This window comes from Hippocampus zosterae, chromosome 5 (genome assembly GCF_025434085.1).
Source record: "Hippocampus zosterae strain Florida chromosome 5, ASM2543408v3, whole genome shotgun sequence".
Lineage (NCBI taxonomy): Eukaryota > Metazoa > Chordata > Actinopteri > Syngnathiformes > Syngnathidae > Hippocampus > Hippocampus zosterae.
This window is the reverse complement of record NC_067455.1, coordinates 18,543,751-18,564,137: the sequence shown is the minus strand read 5'-3', so window position 1 is coordinate 18,564,137 and position 20,387 is coordinate 18,543,751. Positions and strand designations below refer to the sequence as shown.

Here is a 20,387-nt window from a genome sequence, read left to right as displayed (position 1 = left end):
ATCAGGCCGTGAGCCTCAACCAGATCCCGCTGTGGTTTACTTTACAACCTTGAACCAAACCTCAAACCTTCAAAACCTCAGCATGGTAATCAACCCATCCCAGGATTCTACTTTTAACAAGCCCGTTTACTTTATTTACAATATGAATTGCTGCTCAATGTAATTTGCTGCAATATTCTCAAGGTATTCAACTTTATTGTTCTCACAATTATTTCTCCGCTGTCATGCAAAAATATAGTCCATGTCTGGATTTGATTTTTAAAGTCATTTTACTTGAATGTGCAGCAGCGGAGTTTGCCTGCATGTGTCTCTTTGCTGTTTATCAGCATTCAAGGCATCAACTAATGCTACTCTGTGTCCAGAAGGTGCCTACTTTAATTCTGTCACCGCATGATCCCTAATCTGCAACCCCTCAATCACCAATACTCCCAGAAGTCTTCCCAATGAGGCAAATCAAGATTAATGTTCTGTCAGACCCAAAGAATTGCAAAACATGGAAGGTAGGGCGTAACTATTTTACTATTTTTGCTTTCGCGGTTCTTTTTACAGATCTTGTGTTCAACGGGATTTGCACCATCAACATTTGTAGCGCTTGTTTCTGTAATGAGGCATTGGTCAATTTTCAGGTTCGACATTCACCGCATTGCCAGAGCTCAAACTGGTAGTATTTGACTTTCCTGCCAAAATCATTTGGAACAAGCAGCCTCATGTGAACTCCAATTGGCTCCTCTGACTTGAAATGAGTGTGTGAAGTTGAACGGCTTCTTGAAATAATGACCATGAATCTCACGATACAGTGCACTTACAGCATTTGCAGTGCTTTTTGATCCTTTTCTTTCTGTTTGTAAATTACAGCATTTTGTCATGAAAAAGAAAAATCTGTTCTTTCCCAGCTCTTAATAAAGAACAAGGGCGAGTCAAAGGTACCGTGTGCCCTCCACTCCTCAACTCCGATTTTCAACGTGCTAGCGGCGCGCAGATGTGTGATAAAAGCACGTGAAAATAAATGCAGTGTTCCACCTGACTTGCTCTACGATTAAGGTCAAACGTGTGCACTTGGATAGTGGGAGATCTGCGTTTTCCCAAGGCCTTCTCCCTTTCTGCTCGTGGCCATGCAGTGTGGTCCTCACGTGACCAATCAAATATGTCAAACCACCAGTCCCCCTCCCTACCCCCTACATGTACAACAACGGATCTGGCTTCAATTATTATTGCACCCCAAGGGAAGCTCCCAAAATTCCTCTCCTTCTTATTTGTCAGAAATGAAGTTCTCTTGTTTCCTACGATTGGCTGGAATATGTCGTTTGATGTTAAATCACACAGGTTTCCGTTGGCTTCATAACCAAGATAAATGTTCATCATTTATATTTGTATCACTGGGAGGGGGTGGTGGAGGTGTGTGTGTGGGAGGGGGGGGGGGGGGTTGACGATGGCCCTGCAGCCCAAAAATGTCTAAACTTGGCTACAGCTTGTCATTCTAATGTTGATTACGAGTAAGAGGCTTTGCTAAATGGGCTCAAGTGGAGAGATAATTTTGAATGGAGCATTTGTTTAATGTGAAGATAGAGTTTGTGAAGATGGCAGAAAAGCGAGGTAGTGTTACCAAAGGAAGTTGGGGGGGGTTGGTGGGGGGGGGGGGGGTCAACAACCAAACGACTGAATCTAGACTGACACATCCCACCCAAATCATACTTGGGTTCTTGGCTTGATTCAAATTTAACTATGTTGATAAATGTGGTTCCAAATGTTGATTAAGGATCTGTTTCACTTGTTTGTGGGTCAACAAATCCAGCTAAGTCTGGTTATGCACCTCTGATCTCCCATCACTGTTGTTTTTTGTATTGGATGCACATGTCATAACATAACGCACTTGTAGAGGCTTTTCGAGTGTGGCTGAGGGAGGAAAACGCCGAATGAAAATTAACATTGACATTGCCGAACTAAATAAAACTACTCGGCTTGCCACTACATCTGTAGGCATTTTAAGCTCTTATTTATTCCATTTAAGCACTCATTTGAATTCACCAGCACAAATAAACATATCATAACAAACCAAAGGCTCTGATGTCATAAGCAGATGCTCGATTGTGATTGTTCCTTTTTGGTTTGTGAATTCATGCGCATCTTGTCTGCGGAGTGCATCATCTTTCCTTGGCACTGCTGGAAGGCTTGTTTGTAGCAGTTCAACTACTGAGCCGCCCAGACCCGCTCCTGATGTGTCCCTCCATCTCTTGCCAGATTTGTGTTTGTGTCCGGCTCTTATATTATACTACAGCGGTCACTAAAAACAAAAAGTGGGGTAGTCAAGCCACAATCTGAAAACAATGGCGCTTTTTTGCCACCGCAATGTTTTCTGCCAAAAATAAGGTGCCAATCACCTCAACTTGACGAAAAAGGTGAAGTCTGTGGTGGTAGTCCAGGTTTTTGTCTTTACATGTTCTGTAAGAATACCGAACTACTTAGTGGACACAGGACAAGATGTTATACTGTGAAAAAGCCCCTGCCCAATTTCTTCAGCTATGAAAAGATGTATTCTATGTGGTAAGGATGGAATGTTGATATTTGTATTCATATTTTGGGTATGCCTAACATATGAGGTGATGGACAGGAATGGCTTTGCGCTCTAATCGTTCGCTACTCTGTAAACCAATACTGTGTTGCTAAGCATCTGGCAAGGGGACGTCGTGGCTAGCAAATATGCTTTTGAGATTGCATTACTTTGCACAATGTGAGTGCAGCAGAAAAATAAATAAATACTATCACGTCGCAAACACAAATTACAGCCTGTCATGATTCTGTTCCGTCTTTCTCCAGCAGGTGGCATTCGGAGTGTCATACCCTCCCGTTTCGCACCTGTTTCCCATCATGTCATCAACTCTCGACTGTTATAGGGGACACTTCAAGCCCTCACGGGTTGTCGGAATATTCACCTTGCTCACGTCCACGCCTTTATTTTCGAGACCTTTGTCATTCTCGACCTTAGTCTTGGTCTTGTTTAGTAATTCTTGTTGGTTCATCTTGTTGGCTCTGTTTTGGTTTTAGTAATGTTAGCCTCGGTGCGTTTGATCATTAGTTGGCTTTTTGAGTTGGATTTTGCGTATTTTATTTCTCTTGCTTTTTGCAAGCCCTTTTTGTTAGTTGCATTCTTATCCTTGGTTATCCCAGTGTTTTAAGTTGTACTTTGTCGGTCTTGCAACCTGATTTGTTGTAATAAATTATTTTTGTAATCGGCTCAGTTCTGGTCTGCGTTTTTGGGATCCGCTCCTGTTCCGGACTGGTCCGGAACCTTCACAGAGTCTCTCTGTCGATTCAAGCCAAAGCAAATATGTTCATATTAATTTTGCCAAAATTAATTCAGTTGATTTAGCACTTTCCTTCAAAAACAAAACAATACAAAACAAAACAACCAACCCCGCCCCCCTCCAAAAAAAAAAAAACACTTAAGGTTAAGGCTTTTATGCTGTGAGATATTTGTGTTTTATGTGTTCTTGTACACTTTGTTTTATTTGAAAATCTTTCTTTAACTTCAGAAGATATTGCTGGTAGTAGGCATTTTTTAATGTTACCTTTCACCCCCATGTCATTAAATCCGTTCCTTATGTTTGGAATATTGTTCCCTTACTGTGTCGAATTGTAACCCAACCGGGAACTTAAAACCATTACACCCCTACTACGGGGAATTCATATAACATTATTCTCTATGACACTCGTTTACTATTGAAGTGTGTTTCTGTTCCATTGCACACCAATATAACAATGTAATCACACCCCACCCCCCTGTTTTTTTAAAGACGTGCATCAAACCTTGGTATCCTGCGTGACCCAGGCTCAGAGGTTGAGGATCGCCAATATCAAGTCGACCTTCAGTCCATCAACATTGGCACCGCTCAATGGGAGCAACTCAAGCCAGAGAAGGAGGGAATAAAAGGAGGTGTATCCGCGGACGGTGAGAGGAACTCTCAAAACCCGGCCCTGGAATGGAACATGGCCAGCAGGTCAGAAGAATTATGATTGCTTTATTGTGTGCAGACAGCCTACCTCCATCTTCATTTGTAAGAGATCCGTCACATTCTACCCCACCTTTTTCATCAAACTGTCTGGTGGAATCATTCGTAGTGGCAGCTGTCACAAACACATATGCAAGATGCACATAATATGTGTTAGCCAAAGAAACTGAGTGAGAGTTGAAGTTGAACATTTAACACGCCAAACAGAGCCAGATATTTTTATAGCTTGGCAGCTCAGCCAGTGGTGGAATTTGAAGTTATCGTTGGACTTACTGTTCAGTAAATCTGTTTACTTGACGAAGGGACAACCCTGGTTGGCCTTGGACAGATGAAAGATACTTGAGGCTGTTGTTAATTGTGAGTCACAGATGCCGTCTGATGGTGTTGTGGCATTTGGTCTGGCAAAAGGCTAAAGTGGGAATTTCAAGGCGGAGTAAAGTCTGCACTCTGCACAACTTTGCATTGGATAATACAGGTGTAGTTAAAGTTGTGAAGAGTCAATCAAAATCTTTTTTTTTTTTTTTTATGAAAAAGAGTTGACATTTGTACTGAGTGTACATCACTGCGCACATTAAACGTATCGATACTAATATCTGCAATAGTTGTCACGAATGAAAGAATGCACATTTTGGGAAACAATATAATTTAATGTTTTCCCTTTGCTTGGTATTGATTGATTCTTCTAATACTTTTTCGGCGATTATGGGGTGCCTGCAATAAATGCCCCGTAATTTATCTCCAAAATATTGATGTGGGAGCTGTATGTCATCTTTGAGGTAGCTCTCCCTTTAGTGGAGCCTCTCTGAACACATAATGATATCTTTGATGCCTTTTACATTTTATTTATTTTTATGGGTTTGGGAGTTAAAACAAGCATGAAGCGTTGCAGCCTGTTTGGCCTCACACATTGGTTTTTCCACTCATGTTTTGTGAGGGAACAGAGTCATAAAAATCACAGAATCATGGGCAAAGAATTCAGATTTGTTCTCTCAACTAAAAACAAGTGTGGAATAGTGCAGTGCAAAATCAATGCCGGCTTGATTTTTTTTTTCTCATGAACCATTTCCTTTCTATAGCTTTGTGGACAAGATGTCAATGATTCCCCCAGGAACATGTGGTCTTCAAGAAAAAAATTATACATACTGTATATAATGTGGGCTCGTCAGACCACAGCAAATTTTCCACTTTACATCAGTCTATATCGGATGAGCTTGTTCCGCGAAGCCGGTTGATGTTGATGAGCACCTTTCACTTTGCATGGTAGACTTTTAACTTGAGTTTGTTGATGTTCAGAATCAGAATCATCTTTATTGGCCAAGTATGTACAACACACAAGGAATTTGTCTCCGGTATAACACGCTGCACTAGTATCATCGTAAACAATAAAATCATTGAACCATTTTAGAGTAACCAGTAGTTTTGTAGTACCATTTTGTGGTGCAAGAAGAGTGACTATCTCAGTGACTGTTTAAGGAGTTAATGGCTAGAGGGAAGAAGCTGTTTAAGTGTCTACTGGATTTGGTGCGCAAGGATCTGTAGCGTCTGCCTGAGGGGAGTGGCTGAAAAAGGTGGTGGGCAGGGTGCGGGGGATCCAGGAGGATTTTCCGTGCCCTTGTCTTGATTCTTGCAGTGTGCAAGTCTTCAAGAGTGGGTAGGGCGGTGCCAACGATTTTTTCTGCCGTCCTAACTGTCCGTTGAAGTCGGATTTTGTCCTTTTTTGTGGCGGCCCCAAACCAAACCATGATGGAAGAACACAGGATTGATTCGGTGACTGCCGTGTAGAACTGTCGTAGCACCTCCTGTGGCAGGCCATGCTTCCTCAGCAGCCTCAGGAAGTACATCCGCTGCCGGGCCCTTTTCAGGATGGACATGGTGTTGACTTCCCACTTCATGTCCTGGGAGACTGTGATTCCCAGGAACTTGAAGGTCTTGATGGTTTACACAGGGCAGTTGGATAGTTTGATGGGCAACTGAGGAGAAGAATGTTACCTGAAGTCCACGATCATCTCTACAGTCTTGAGCGTGTTCAGCCCGAGGTTGTGTCGGCCGCACCAGAGCTCCAGCTGCTCCACTTGTTGGCGGTACGCAGACTCGTCGCCGTCTTTGATGAGACCGATGACCGTGGTGTCGTCTGCGAACTTTATGAGTTTGACAGCTGGATCTGTTGAGGTGCAATCGTTTGTGTAGAGAGAGAAGAGCAGTGGCGAGAGGACACATCCCTGTGGGGCTCCAGTGCTGGTGGTGCGTATTGATGATGTTGTTGCTCCCAGTCTCACCTGTTGTGTCCGTCCCGTCAGGAAGCTGAGGTTCCACTGGCAGATCGTAGGGGACACACCGAGGTGGAGTAGTTTGTGGGTGAGGAGTTCCGGGATGAGGGTGTTGAACGCAGAGCTGAAATCCACAAACAGAATCCTTGCGTAGGTCCCTGTGCTGTCGAGGTGCTTGAGGATGTAGTGCAGACCTATGTTGACTGCGTCTTCCACAGACCTGTTTGCCCAGTAGGAAACTGGAGAGGGTCCAGCAGGGGTCAAGTGACATTCTTTAGGTGGTTCAGCACAAGGCGTTCAAAGGACTTCATGACCACAGACGTCAGGGCGACAGGCCTATAGTCGTTCAGTTCCGATGTTGCCGATTTCTTTGGAACTGGGATGATGGTAGAGTGAGACAGTGTTTTCTGAAGTCTTCCTGAGCCCACATGGCATTATCTCATATAAAACTGCCGATTTGTAAGAGTGTTGCGTAAGGGATCAAAGGTGACAGGCATTCAGCGTTGGTTTTCGGCCTTCAGAATCTCTGAATCTTTTGATGCTATTCCGACCACAAATGATTAAATCTCCAAATTTCGTGCAAATGTATCATGTTGAATATTTGCTTATGTAGTTGTTTACCAAGTGCTGGGCCTTGCCCTATCCTCGCTTGTTTGTGAAGTCTTTCGAGGATGCTCCTTTTAGACCCGCTCAAGGCATTCAGCTCTTTCCAGTTAACTTGGGAAAATCATGAAGGCATCAAATTCGAAATCAGAAAACATTTTGAAAAATTAAACTGTAACGTTCATCGGTTTGAACATTAAATGTCTTGTCTTTGTCGTGTAATCAATTCAAGAGAGTGGAAGTTGTAAAGGATTACAAAATCATTATATTCTGTTTCTTTTTTTTTATGGCACATCATACGAATGAATGACCTAATGTAAATCTCTTCAATTATCTATATTAATCTCAATAGAGTTTGCTGCTTTGTCTTGTCCTAGGTTTCACAAAAGGCAGTGATTACCCCCTTACGTGTAACTCTCACAACATAATCTACGCAGGCACAACCACCCCTTAAGGAATAAAAAGAGTCAAGTTCACAGCTTTACTTGTCTCCTGTATTCACCCAAAAACTTCAACGCCTCACTTGTAACAAGATTTAACGCACGGCACTTCCCGAGTTCTCACCTTGCCCTTGTTTTTGACATCAATACCCTCGCAATCTCTCCTACTTTGGAGACTCGAAGCGTGTTCCCTCTACATTTTTTTTTGGGGGGGGGGGGGGGTTCGCTAGAGTTCCAGTAGTTTTGGATCAGCAGTTGCCTCAGTCAGCTTCCTGAGGTTTTGTGAGGAAATTCCAGCACCATGGATCCACTGACAGGATCTGTCCTCATCCCAGTGTGTAGTTGCTGGATAGGAAAGAGCCTTTGTTAGGGTGCTGTGAACTCTCCATCTCTCGGCTTGTCAAGCTTCTCTCATTTTGCACATGCCACTGATATTGCTGCTGTTTGGTTTTGCAGAAAACAAAAGCCACACTTTCCATGTATTCGTGTTTCCACCACGTCCACTCCAAGGTGTACGGAGACACACACACGGCTCAATGTCAGAGGCCCTCGTATATTACTGGTAAACTGAGCCCTATGCGTTTTTGCTTTTCTGGTGAATGATAGCACCTGTCCCCTGCAACGAGACACTCATTGTTTCAATCCCTGTCTGAGGAGAGATTAGCTAACACCAATTGCCCTCATGGATCATTTCACCTCTGAATTAAACCTCTTTCGCTTGCCATTCAAAGAAATGTGTCAGAAAATACTTGAGGGCAGCAGTAATGCACGTTTGTATTGGAGAAGTGAAAATGATAGCGATTCGGTCCGAGGACTGGACTCCAGGCCACCTAGAAACAGGGCTTTTTATAATCCCGGCCCACTATAAATATTGTAAACCATACAGCATGATTGTTTTAATAGCAGCAGATGTGGCAATTAACACCACCTTATAAAACGGGTCTGTATATTTGTTTTACTGCTAACAAATGTTCCCACAAATATGACTTGATTGTGGGAATGTGCATTAGTGAAATGAAGAAAGCCGATGTGAGAAGGTCTCAGTTTGATCTTGTGTAAACAATTAAAGGTTGTTCCCAACTGGGACTTGTCAAATAATGTCTCACTATGTGTCTAACCGTGGTCGTGCTTCCAGCTAAAATGTGTTGAGTAACAAATTTTAATATTGTACTCATGCAACTATTAAGTCCATTAGCATGGACGAAAGTGACATCACTGACAGTTGGAACTTTTTTGTCCTTATGATAGCATTTCAGCTCAATTGGTCAAATGAACTTCAATAAATCTTCACAAACCAAAACAATTGTCTCCATAATCACATTTGATTGCTGTGCGGTTTTAGTTTGCAAAGATATAGAACTGCACTGACTCATACTGAGAGCCCTCTCTAATATTTTGTCCCTGTTATTTGAGGTTAATTTGCAGGAGTTAATTGTTTTTCTTTAAACACCATTTTCACATCAATCTTAAATATCATTGGTTAGATGTTTAATTCACAGAAATGACAAATTCTTTGCAATTACAATGTATTCATTCAAGGCGCATAAACGTTTGCTTTTATGCACAATTTAAAACAGTTTTCTGATGCTTTTAAGGGGAAGTCAACCCCAAAATACTCTTCACAATATGTTCGATACGCTTCCACTAATCTAAATACTGCATTCTGATTCATATTGTGTTTGTGGAAATATGAGCTAAGCAGTAAAATCCACCCGATTTTGTCCATCTCAGGGCACAGCCATTTTGCACTTGCTGTCGACTGAAACAGGCATCACAGTTGCTCGGGGCTCAGGTAACAACCAATCACGGCTCACCTTCAGAAAACAGGTGAGCGTGATTGGTTGTTATCTGAGATCTCCTATGGCCATGTCAGTCCCTGGACCTCAACCCCATTGTGACCAAAGTCACTGGATGATTTTGACAATTTGTGTATAGAGGAAAGGTGGAAGATTCCTCTCAATTGTGTTCTTCCATCTTGTGAAACAATATAGAAGACAAATAGTGGCTGTTTTGTTGGCAAACGGTAGTTGTGCTAACAGGAGCGGTGCCCACAATTGTGCCACACATGATTTGACGTAAAAACAATTATTTCTTTTGGTGGGAGTGCCCCCCCCCCCCAACTGATTAATTGTACTTGAATTAAAAACTGGATTTCCCCCCCTTTTTTTTGTGCTATATTTTTTTCAGGAAAAAAAATGAATACATTCAAAGCTGAAGAACACATCTTAACCAAGTGTGCCAATAATTATGAAGGGCAGTGTATTTTAAAGTGGATTCCATTTAATTTAATTTGAAACACTCATATCTTTTAAATCAAAACCGATTTTCCGATTGCAGTATTTTTTGGAGCCCTAATATCAAACCATTGTTTTGTATTTGTGTAGTATCAGGAGGCACCAGGAGCGTCGGGCCATCCTGACACCCATTGTGACTGACTTCTCTGTCCGAGTGACTGCTGCCCCCGCCATCATCTTCAGCAAGAATCTCTCCGTTGATGCTGGGCAAGCAGAGGTCAGTGGACTTGGCGCAAAGCATGTCAATGCTGTCTTTTAGTTTATATCACGGAAAGATGGATTCACAATTCAGTAAAAGTTTGTTCATTAGAGGCACCTGATTGGACCTTGACTTTGTTAGAATCCATACTGTTGTTGATTTGGGGAGATGTCAAAAATAGTCAACGTTTGCCTCTTTACAAAAGAGTAAGTCCCTCATTAGGAATCCCACAGCCAGAAAATCATGTAATGGAGGCTTTTGACCCACAGAGTTCAAACCCCTGCTTATACAGCTGATGTTTTCTGGCACAGCTCACTCCAACTTCCTGCCTCTTTGATGCCTACTTTCTCCACGCTTGACAATGCATATCAGTTAATTCATCATTTGCACTGACGTACAAAGTATGATGTGTTCAGCTCCCAAGGATTTGGATGTCGGAACTAACTTGGAGGAATTATGATTTCTATGTGTGTGTGTGTGTGTGTGTGTGTGTGTGTGTGTGTGTGTGTGTGTGTGTGTGTGTGTGTGTGTGTGTGTGTGTGTGTGTGTGTGTGTGTGTAAATAATATCTATATAATATAATAATATCTATATATCTATATTAGATAGAATGCATCAAACACGGGCAGCCCGGTAGTCCAGTGGTTAGCACGTCGGCTTCACAGTGCAGAGGTACCGGGTTCGATTCCAGCTCCGGCCTCCCTGTGTGGAGTTTGCATGTTCTCCCCGGGCCTGCGTGGGTTTTCTCCGGGTGCTCCGGTTTCCTCCCACATTCCAAAAACATGTGTGGCAGGCTGATTGAACACTCTAAATTGTCCCTAGGTGTGAGTGTGAGTGCGAATGGTTGTTCGTTTCTGTGTGCCCTGCGATTGGCTGGCAACCGATTCAGGGTGTCCCCCGCCTACTGCCCGAAGACAGCTGGGATAGGCTCCAGCACCCCCCGCGACCCTAGTGAGGATCAAGCGGCTCGGAAGATGAATGAATGAATGCATCAAACACAACTATAATCCTTGACATTGTTTCTGAATTTTCATCTCCAGTATTCTGTTTCAATGATTGATTTGCAATTTGAACTGTCGTTCCTTTGCAGGACTTTGTGGTGTGTGGCCATTCTCTTGAGGTTAATGTGACCAGCAGTCTGGATTTTTACCTCAGCGTTGCTCAGGTGCACCTCCTTCAACAGCTTCTCAGAGACAACCTCGGGGGCATGGACATGCCTTTGCAAGGCACTGAGGTAACCACCCACCAGCACAGCAGTTGCTTTTCCTCATCATTCATTCACTGTCCTTTTACCAAAAAATGTGTCAACTTAGTTTAGTTGATTCTGCTAATTTGTTCACCTGAAGATGCTGCTGTAACATAAATCATACATATACTCCCTTCTATCCTATATGTTATGCTATATAATGTGTGTTATGTTATAATGTATATAATTATTCAAACTTGAGTTGAGTTATCCACTGACCGCTATTGGCTTTGGATTAAAAAAAAAAAAAGCAATCTTCCCCCCACAACCCAACTAGCACCTATACTGGGGTGCATTTAAATATTTACTCAGCACACAGTGGTTCTCTAATGTGGCTTTAGTTTACTGCGCTGTGCTCAGCTGCGGCTTTCAGGGCCTTTTTCTATTGTTTACAGGACAAGGCGCCATTTGCCCAGTCTGACCGCTCAATAAAACTTGCTAATGGAACACAATATAAAAATATTTACCAGCTGTGGTGAGGATGAGAGTCATAGGGAAGAGCAATGGACAGGGAAAAGAAGACATAGTGCAATGAAATGAAAAGACGTGAGCTGACAGGCATGAAGTACACGGAATAAAAACGGTGTGTTGGATTTAACCAATTGTATTTCATCAGGTGGTTGCGTGAAACAAAATCATCTCGATTCTGTAACGTGTTTTTGAAGTAGACTATACATGTACCTAAAAATGTATCGTCATCCAGAAGACTTTATTGTGTGCAACCACCTGAAAAAATAAAATTGATCACATTTAACACCCGGTTTGTTTCAGCGTAATTCTGCTTCTCCACATGTGGTTCACTTTTACTTTTTAATTCAAGTCTCATGAATTCTCTCAAAGATTTGAAAAATGGCATTTGCTTTTCTGTAAAGATTAAAGCATTGTGAAATGAATTGATGTCATATCTTTTATAATGGCGTGTTGAAACTATACTTGACCAGTCACTTGTGAATATCCTTTGTTATTGAGACAGTCAGGCCTATGGAGGTGCGAGCTTTACATCTGCTCTTGATTTGGACTTGAAGGCCCCACCTTTGACTACTAATGATTCATGGCTTGATTCTGCTGAGGGGCAGCTAAAGGCTGGAAGAAGGTTCATCCAGGTTCAAGGCAAGATGGGAAAGAATAACAATTACTCTGGGAGGGCTATAAAAATGTTGATCGCAAAGTGGTTATCCATTCCCCGACGCTTGATCAGAATCAGTCATCTTTGGCCCAAGTATGTTCAAAATACACATTTGTGTCACTTTAGTACTATTTACACACCCTGGTGAATACACAAATATTAGATAGATTGGATTTTGACCATTGTGGAGGAACAGTGTGACTAATTTACATCGTGCAGGGCCTACACCACAGATTTCAAATAGCTAACAACATGACCAGTGTTCTCTTCCGATAGTTAACATTTGTGGTACAGTAATGCTTGGCAAAGTTGTCACCCAACAGACGAGGATGGGTGCTTTGGGGGTTTATGTCTGCAAGGTACACACATCCGTCATACTAATTGAAAACAGGAAGTTGGGATGGAAGTGCTGCCTCCACATGTGAAAATTGCTTTCTTCACTGGGGTAATAGTAGTAGCCCTGGCCTATACTCTGCATTGGCCCAGCAGTATAAGGAGGCAGAAAAAGCAGTGTCTTTTTTGATGAGACGGGACCACCCCTATGAAACAGGCCAATTTCAGCGAGACAACAGCAACAACATAAAAAAGTAGGGATGGTGAGGGTGGTGTCCGAAGTATGCCATAAATGACTTTTGCTGTATTGTTTTGCAATAAATTGGGGGAAATGGATAATATGCCTCCTTTAAAGGTTCAGTAAAACGTTTCAACCTATGTTGGTCAAATGCTTTTATTGCTGTGAACTTGTTTCTCACAGTAATTATTTCTATAATAACGATCTTAGCATAGCACGCATGGGTGTCATTCACAGTAAATATGGTCTGGATTTGGATTTTTGGCCCCGCTTGTTTAAACTATCCGCATCGTCATCTGTGTAAGGGGTGTGAGTCCTTTGTGAACTGCCTCTTGCCGCTCTCTTGGCACAGGCAGGAGCGGATAATGCCATAATAGTCCAACGTTTGTTGGTCAGATCAGCAGGAACCCATTGTGCAAGCTATGAGGCCCTCTGCTGGTGTGTTTGATCACAGCGTCTCTCTCCCCCCACCACCAACTCAAAGGCTGTCTTCTCGCTACCAAATCTGCTGTGCCAAAAATCTGTCCCACCGCTGTTAATGCATTAGACTCGCCACAGCAAAACAATCCTATCGGTCGTGTGTACTCTGGCACTGTTTGCTGTTGGAAGTTGCAAGAGTAAAAGCTTTTGATACATTCAGAACAGAAGACAATAGTTGCTGGGCCTCTGCTCACGACTTACAAAGAAGTTCAAAAGATTCACGGCGTTTCCATTTGGTAGTTTCCATGATGTAAAAAATTGTGTTTGCAAAGTTTATATTTGGACACTACAAGTCCATTTTCATGGGTGGTATTTATAGTATTTGACAGTTTAGGTTGTACTTCATTTCTACATGTAAAACATGTCAAACATACTATTAACATTCTATTAAAAACAGTCCCTTATTATGTTTTAGGAAAGCTTGAAAAGCATCTCTGCTCCGTCAGCAGTTTGGATTAAACATTGCTTCTTCCTCAGTGTCGCCTACTTCTAAGTCAGTTTTTTTCCTTTCTTTTCCTTCCCACTCATTTTGAGAACATGCTGTTTGACTTGAACAGATTCCCCACAATCCCGCGCACTGATTTCAAACAGTTCCCATCGTCCCTCACAGCTGTGTTTTATTGTCTGGGTTAATGAATTTGTTTTGTAGAGGCTTTTGGGTTCCCTGGCAGTGGTGAGGCGAAGCAGGCATGTGGGCAATGTGTGCACACATGCCTTTCATGGAAGCCCTGTGTGAGACTCACTCGTTGCAATTCATTGAGATGTGTGCGTGCGTGTGCGTGCGTGTGTGTGAGAAAGTCACGTATTGCCATTGGCTGTGATTGTTTCCATAATCTGCTGCATTTTATGCTCTTACACAATATGGTCTTTCATCCACAATTTCCGCTGTTTGCCACTTGAAACGTAATTAGAATATATGCAGATTGATTGAAGTGAAATATAGACGCATCCAATTTACTCACACGCTCAATGTATCTGTTATGGTGTTGTTTCTCTGGCTCGAGTGCCAAAATGCCCTGACCTGTATGTATGTGAACTATGTAAGTTCATCAAGGATTAGTTTTCCACTTTCTTGGTTGTGCTTGCTGGAGGACCTACCCTGGAAGACGGTTTATTTTAATCATGATGAAGTGAAGCTAGGCTCGGGTCAGGCAGCTTTCAGCAACAGGAGATGATTCAGTGAAGCGGCTATGAATAGATGATAGAACAACTTCTTGGACTCTTGCGGCGGTGTCACAACACAGAAGTGTCTGTCCTCACTTGCTCACGCCTGCATATATGTACACATGGTCCCCACACTTTCTGCATGTTCACATTCTCAGAGTGCGCGGGCTGCTCCGAGAGGGACAGTAGTCCTGTAATGCCGCTCAAGTTGGTGCGTTCGTTGTGTGCTCTGCTCGCTTTGGAGAGGAGTAGAGACGTCGACGTGGGGCCAATTTACACTTGCTTCTCATCTGACTCGTCTGTCGATAATGACTGCTTTTGACGAACGCAGTGAAAGAGTTACCAATATGATGGTGTAAATATTATTTTGGTGGTTTGCAGCGAGTCTGCGGCATACTTAGATCTGTTCACATATTTGAAGAGCTCGGTTTTGTGAATTGGTGATAAAATATTGAGTAACTTAAAAGTTTGGAAGAATCCTTGTCTCAGCATTCAGCTCATTTACACACACTGACTTTTAAAGCAGATTTTTATCGCGCAGGTCTACCAGAGTCTACGTACGGCTCTCCATTTCATGTTGACTTCTGTCTATCACTTTTCCATCAATGTAGCTTCGTCAGAGCATGTTTGTTGGGAAACCACGTGCAGCTCATATCATGCAATTTGTCATCATATGTTGTGATGACTCTCTCGCAGATTTGCCGATCATAGACTGTGTCAGATGCCAGGACAGATAAAGAACAGCGCGCGTGCCTTTGAGTCTTCGCTCACACACGGATGCGGCCGAGGTCAGCCATGTGCCTGTACCACATTGGAAGAGGAAAATACCCTCTGGTGCAGAGGGGAAGTCCCGCACGGCTTCATCCTCCACCTCATCCTGGGATGATTACACGCATGGGAAACCGGGCTTTTGACTTCCTTCAACACTCACACAAGCGCACGTATAGAAGTGCACACACACCGAGGCTGTATACAGGTTCGGGGGAAAAAGGCTACTTGACATCAAAGGAACCTCTAAATTACAGTCAACATGTATGACAAAAAGCGGGCGGCCCGGTAGCCCAGTGGTTAGCACGTTGGGTTCACAGTGCAGAGGTACCGGGTTCGATTCCAGCTCCGGCCTCCCGGTGTGGAGTTTGCATGTTCTCCCCGGGCCGGCGTGGGTTTTCTCCGGGTGCTCCGGTTTCCTCCCACATTCCAAAAACATGCGTGGCAGGCTGATTGAACACTCTAAATTGTCCCTAGGTGTGAGTGTGAGTGCGAATGGTTGTTTGTTTCTGTGTGCCCTGCGATTGGCTGGGAACTGATTCAGGGTGTCCCCCGCCTACTGCCCGAAGACAGCTGGGATAGGCTCCACCACCCCCCGCGACCCTAGTGAGGATCAAGCGGCTCTGAAAATGAATGAATGAATGTATGACAAAAAGCTTCAGTCGCTCATAATTCGCTCATAATTGTCACATGTCACAAGTTTGTAGAAAACGCTTGTCATCTCTTCTGAACATTTTCCCCAAAAATCTGTATATACCCTTCTTTCAAACTTTGCATCTTGTCTTGATGTACTTCCGTTCTGCATGAAATGAGCACAGTGCCCGGTCTCACTGGCTTGTGTGTGTCGTCTGTGCGCGTGTCCGTGTTTAAATGCACATAGACTGCATTCACGCATGGCTCCACTATTACAGCACCTAATTAGAAAGCGGTGTACATTGCCAGCCAACACGAACTGCGGTGAGACTTGGATTTATAGTCGACACGAAACACATTGGTCGGTAGCTGCTTCGGTTTGTCATTGGGTTAGGAGAGCAGTTTGAAGCGGCCGGCGGTTCTGACGCTTCCTTTTTTGTGCGTCGGCCGTGTGACCGCACATCAATAGCGCGCATTACTTCAAAGTCGGCCATTGTGCAAGGACTGTATGTACGTCCGGTATATCGGCGACTAACTTCCACATTGTCGCTTCTCGTTAAATACTCTTCTCTTGTTTTCTCGTCTTTGCCTCTTAATGCACTGCTAGGAAATGTTACCCTGTCAAAGCTTGGACGCTCAGTTGGTCTTCTACTCTGTTTCAGTTTATCCTTTTTGTCACGGTGTCAGCTGAATATCAGAAGCACATAAGAATTGGACCTGAATCTGCTTCATTTTTTTTGTGTACATTATGTTTCAAGTGAGCTGTCTCCAGAAGTGCTCCTCCTTGTGATGAGTGTTTCATTATTGTCTCTGAGAGGTAGAACATCTCACTCGAAACTTTCCAAGACACTGATGTGTCACAGCAGCTTTTTATGGCCAACACAAATAATGAGTGCAGTCGGCAAGAGACTGGAGGAAGCCTGAGCACGAGCGGATGGGGAATGCAGCAGTAGGAGGAAAAAAAAAACCTGACATGACGCTGTGAGAATAAGAGAAGCTGAAGCCGATGTTTTCTTTGATTTCTGCCTCTTTCCAAAGTATTTTCTGTAAATGTGGGAGCTGACTTTCCTCAGAGGTCTACTCTTAACCAGTCCGCCTCGCCGTTAACACTCTCTGAGGCCGAGATCTTTCCCCCCTCCAACCTTTTCCCATCCTACATAGCTCTGTTCTCATTTGCCCTGTTGCTGCTGAGTGCAATAATAAATAACCGAGCCTGTGCAGCCATCTCCTTTTCCATTTTGGCAGTCTCGCATCTTTTTTCTGAAACACCGTCGTCTCACCTCATCTTCGACACCGTCTCGTAGCCAGTGTACATCTCGCTGCCCCTCTTTTGTTATGAAACTATAGCTCACCCCTCCCCCTTTGCCCAGCTGTTACTGACCCTTCTGTTTGAATCAACTGCTACTTAACAGCCAGTCCTAACAACTCACCTTGCCTGTCCGAGTTCTTTCTCAAAGCCTAACTTTGGCACTCTGAATATGGCCCCACTCTATTGGAGATCAGTAGCATCTGAATTTAGCTGTACGTTCAATCGGTCTTGGCGAAATTGACGTGAAAACTCCAGATTAAATCTTGAAGACGGGACTTCTGTCTGAGCAGACAGCATCTTTTGGCCAACGGGCCCCCACGGTCGACTGTGAGATCGGGTCTCGGCTCAGGTGAAGGGAATGCCTGCAAGGGAAAGGGAGTCAGATACTCAGGGGACCAGTAAAAGCAGGGCACATCAGCCAGCCGGCTCTGGCTGATGCATATGTACACATATCGTGTGAACTTCATCCCAATACTTTTAAGGTGGAGTGAGGGCTTTGAAAAATAAATGATTTTATTTCTCACCTGAATAGATTCTGCAGGTGTCAAAATCATGTTTGTTTTAACTCATGCCGACTTTGCCATCTGAAGTGCTTTGAGTGTTGAACCCTGAAGCCATTATCCCACTGCGAGCGAACGTTTGTGAAGGCAGCATATCATGATTTCTCATTTGGGTTCATTCAAATACAGCCCAGTGATTATGAAAGTTAGTTGCTTTCGCTTCTGCCGGAATGCAATGAATTCAGAATGTCCTTTTTTTCTATTTTGCTAATCTTTGTGGTGCATCTGTCCCCCATCGAAGTAGGGGACAAAAAAAAAGACCCACTATTCTTGATGAGGGGACAGTGTGAGTCTTACGTAATTGTCCTTTATTAACTTAAAATAGAGAACATCTGAGCCGTTTTCTCCCTCAGTCCTGGGAACATATCCAGACAATAAGTTGGTCCTTCTTTTCTTCTCTTTCATCTCCTCTGGACATAAACTGCATTCCTGGACTTCCTTTTTCATTAAATTGATACCACTTTTCAAACGATCAATCGGTTGGTTGGTTTGAAGACACCCTCTTGTTCATCCAGTATCAGTCATCATCAGGCCACAAGTCTTTGCTACTGTGAAACACACTGGCCCACTCAAAACGTCCCCATCTCGCCTCATGTTGCTGCTGCTGTTTTCCCCGCTGAGGCACACATTCATATCTTGCACCACTGAGAGGAATTTCAGAGGAAGCCTTCACGAACTAATGAAAATCATCCCTCCAGTTTTTGAAGTCTCTCAAGCATTGGCGTTTGTGAACAACAAACTCGTACTGAAGACAATGCACGCTGAAATATTTCTTATTGTTTGTTGAAAAGTTCATGCCAAAGCTAATGATGTGAAGTTAAAAGCATTCTTCACTAAGAATGTGCCTTTTCTGTTTCATTGATACTCTTTGTTTTTGCCCCTAAATATAAAACGAAGTCAGAGAAGAATTCCATTGGTTCAGTGTGTCTTAAAACTATCTTATTTATTTTCCCGTTGCACAACGGATGCTTAATGTCTACAACAACTTATTTTCTCTCATTAACCCATCATCCATCATCTCAATGAGCCCGCCTCATTCAGTGACGTTTAAACGTGAACTCCGCAGCCCGAATTTTATATTAGACAGTCTGTCAGTACTGACGGAAGATCCGTCAGTCCGTCACTGGTGGACTGCCGTTTCACTGGCAAACTGACAATTCACGGAAACTTTGAAAGACTGACGGAATGAGCGCAGACAGTACGATTTTCATTCGTCACCCGAACTGTCACTTACCCAAAAAGCAAAGATGACCTTCGTAAAAACAAATGTTTTGCGGCCCACGGGTGTGTGAGCCCCATCCACAGTACAGAAATTTCTACATGACCGCACTGTGTCATATCAATATCCCGCTGGTTTTTGCAATGAGAGGTTGTCTGTCACAAGCTCTCCGGTTCTGCGGTGCTGAGGACCAGCATCCAGGACTAGAATCCACCAATGGGAAGCCCTCTCTTGGGCGCAGGGGGAGTGTGGATAGACTTGCTCGTCAAGTAAAACACCCCTCTCTCTCTAACCATGGAAAGGATGTTCTCCACAGGCTGACGAGGGGAACATGTCCCTGTTGGGCTACCCCAGCTACAAGGAGCATTTTGGGGAAGAGAAGCAGGAGAAGGAACAGCAATTGTGCATATGTTTTTGGGTGTGTGAAGTGGCCCAAATTGTTTCTAAATAAATAAAATTGTGTGCTGTTACCACTTTGTTCCTGAAAGTCCTGAAATAGCGGTTACAAACTATTATAAGTTAGTGAAGATATTAGCACGAGTAAAATAGCAATGACGGAGTGACGGACTGGGCCGTTCTGAAATACTGACGCACTGGCGAAATTTACCGACCTGCCCACCACTGCCAAAAAATGACAGTGATAACAACTAATTAGTAAGCGACAGTTGTTCTTGACTTCCTTCTCGCAGAAAGAAAGCACTAGGGCTGGGAAGAAAGATTAAGTACCTATTGAGCTCTGGTCTTGTGTTCCTGAAACACTTTTTTGCATGCTCATCATTATCAGAATATCATCATCCATCTTAAAATGAATGAATAGATGGATAGCTGCTCGTGGTTCAATTCTTGATGTTCTGAGCAGAGTTACCGGTATGTAATCTTTCCCCACAATCCATGTCTATTTGGGGATATGCCATCAAGGGAGATAAACTTTGAGTGAGCCGTTACTGAGCATTTGTCTAGTTTTTTCTTGCAAGTCATTTTATGACTCATACATCGACCATTTTAGATGGTGTTGGAGGATGCATGTATTTTTTTGTTATCTAGGGATGTAGGAGAAAGACACATTTGGTATCATACCACAAATACTTTTAATCTATTTTATCAGTGATATGAGTTCAGCGGAGTTCTCCCACTGGCTTTAATTTGGTAATTCAATCCGCCACTTGTTTCTGTTTTGATTGCTGTTCTATTTTCTGTTGCAGAGAGAAAACATGTTGGTGATAAGGACTATTCTAAAAGAGCTCGCTCCAAGTTGGTTAGACCTTATTCTGGATGTTGAGAAAGTCTTTCTAAATTCTAATCAGCTTTTGGGTGTATAATGGTAGATCTGACGGGGATGCTGACGCAATAAATCTCCTGCTGTGCTATAAGGGTCGTTTTTGTCGCAACTATGAAATTATTGCTCAAGATCAAGCGTATTGTGGGTTTGGGAAGTTTGAGAGTCACATTCAGTCAACCTGCTTTAGGCCGGCTACACACTTAAAAACAATCAGGATACTTTT

General features: G+C 43.2%; 1 protein-coding gene across 4 annotated transcripts in view; it reads left to right on the top strand.

Moving 5' to 3' along the window:
- Positions 1–20,387, top strand: part of LOC127601436 (intermembrane lipid transfer protein VPS13B-like) — a 344,543-nt gene that overhangs the window by 206,114 nt on the left and 118,042 nt on the right. For all 4 annotated transcript variants that reach the window (XM_052066676.1, XM_052066675.1, XM_052066677.1 and 1 more), the window contains 3 exons: positions 3,792–3,995; positions 9,702–9,828; positions 10,900–11,043. In XM_052066676.1, coding sequence (XP_051922636.1) covers positions 3,792–3,995; positions 9,702–9,828; positions 10,900–11,043 — 475 coding nt within the window. The remainder of the gene's footprint in view (positions 1–3,791; positions 3,996–9,701; positions 9,829–10,899; positions 11,044–20,387) is intronic.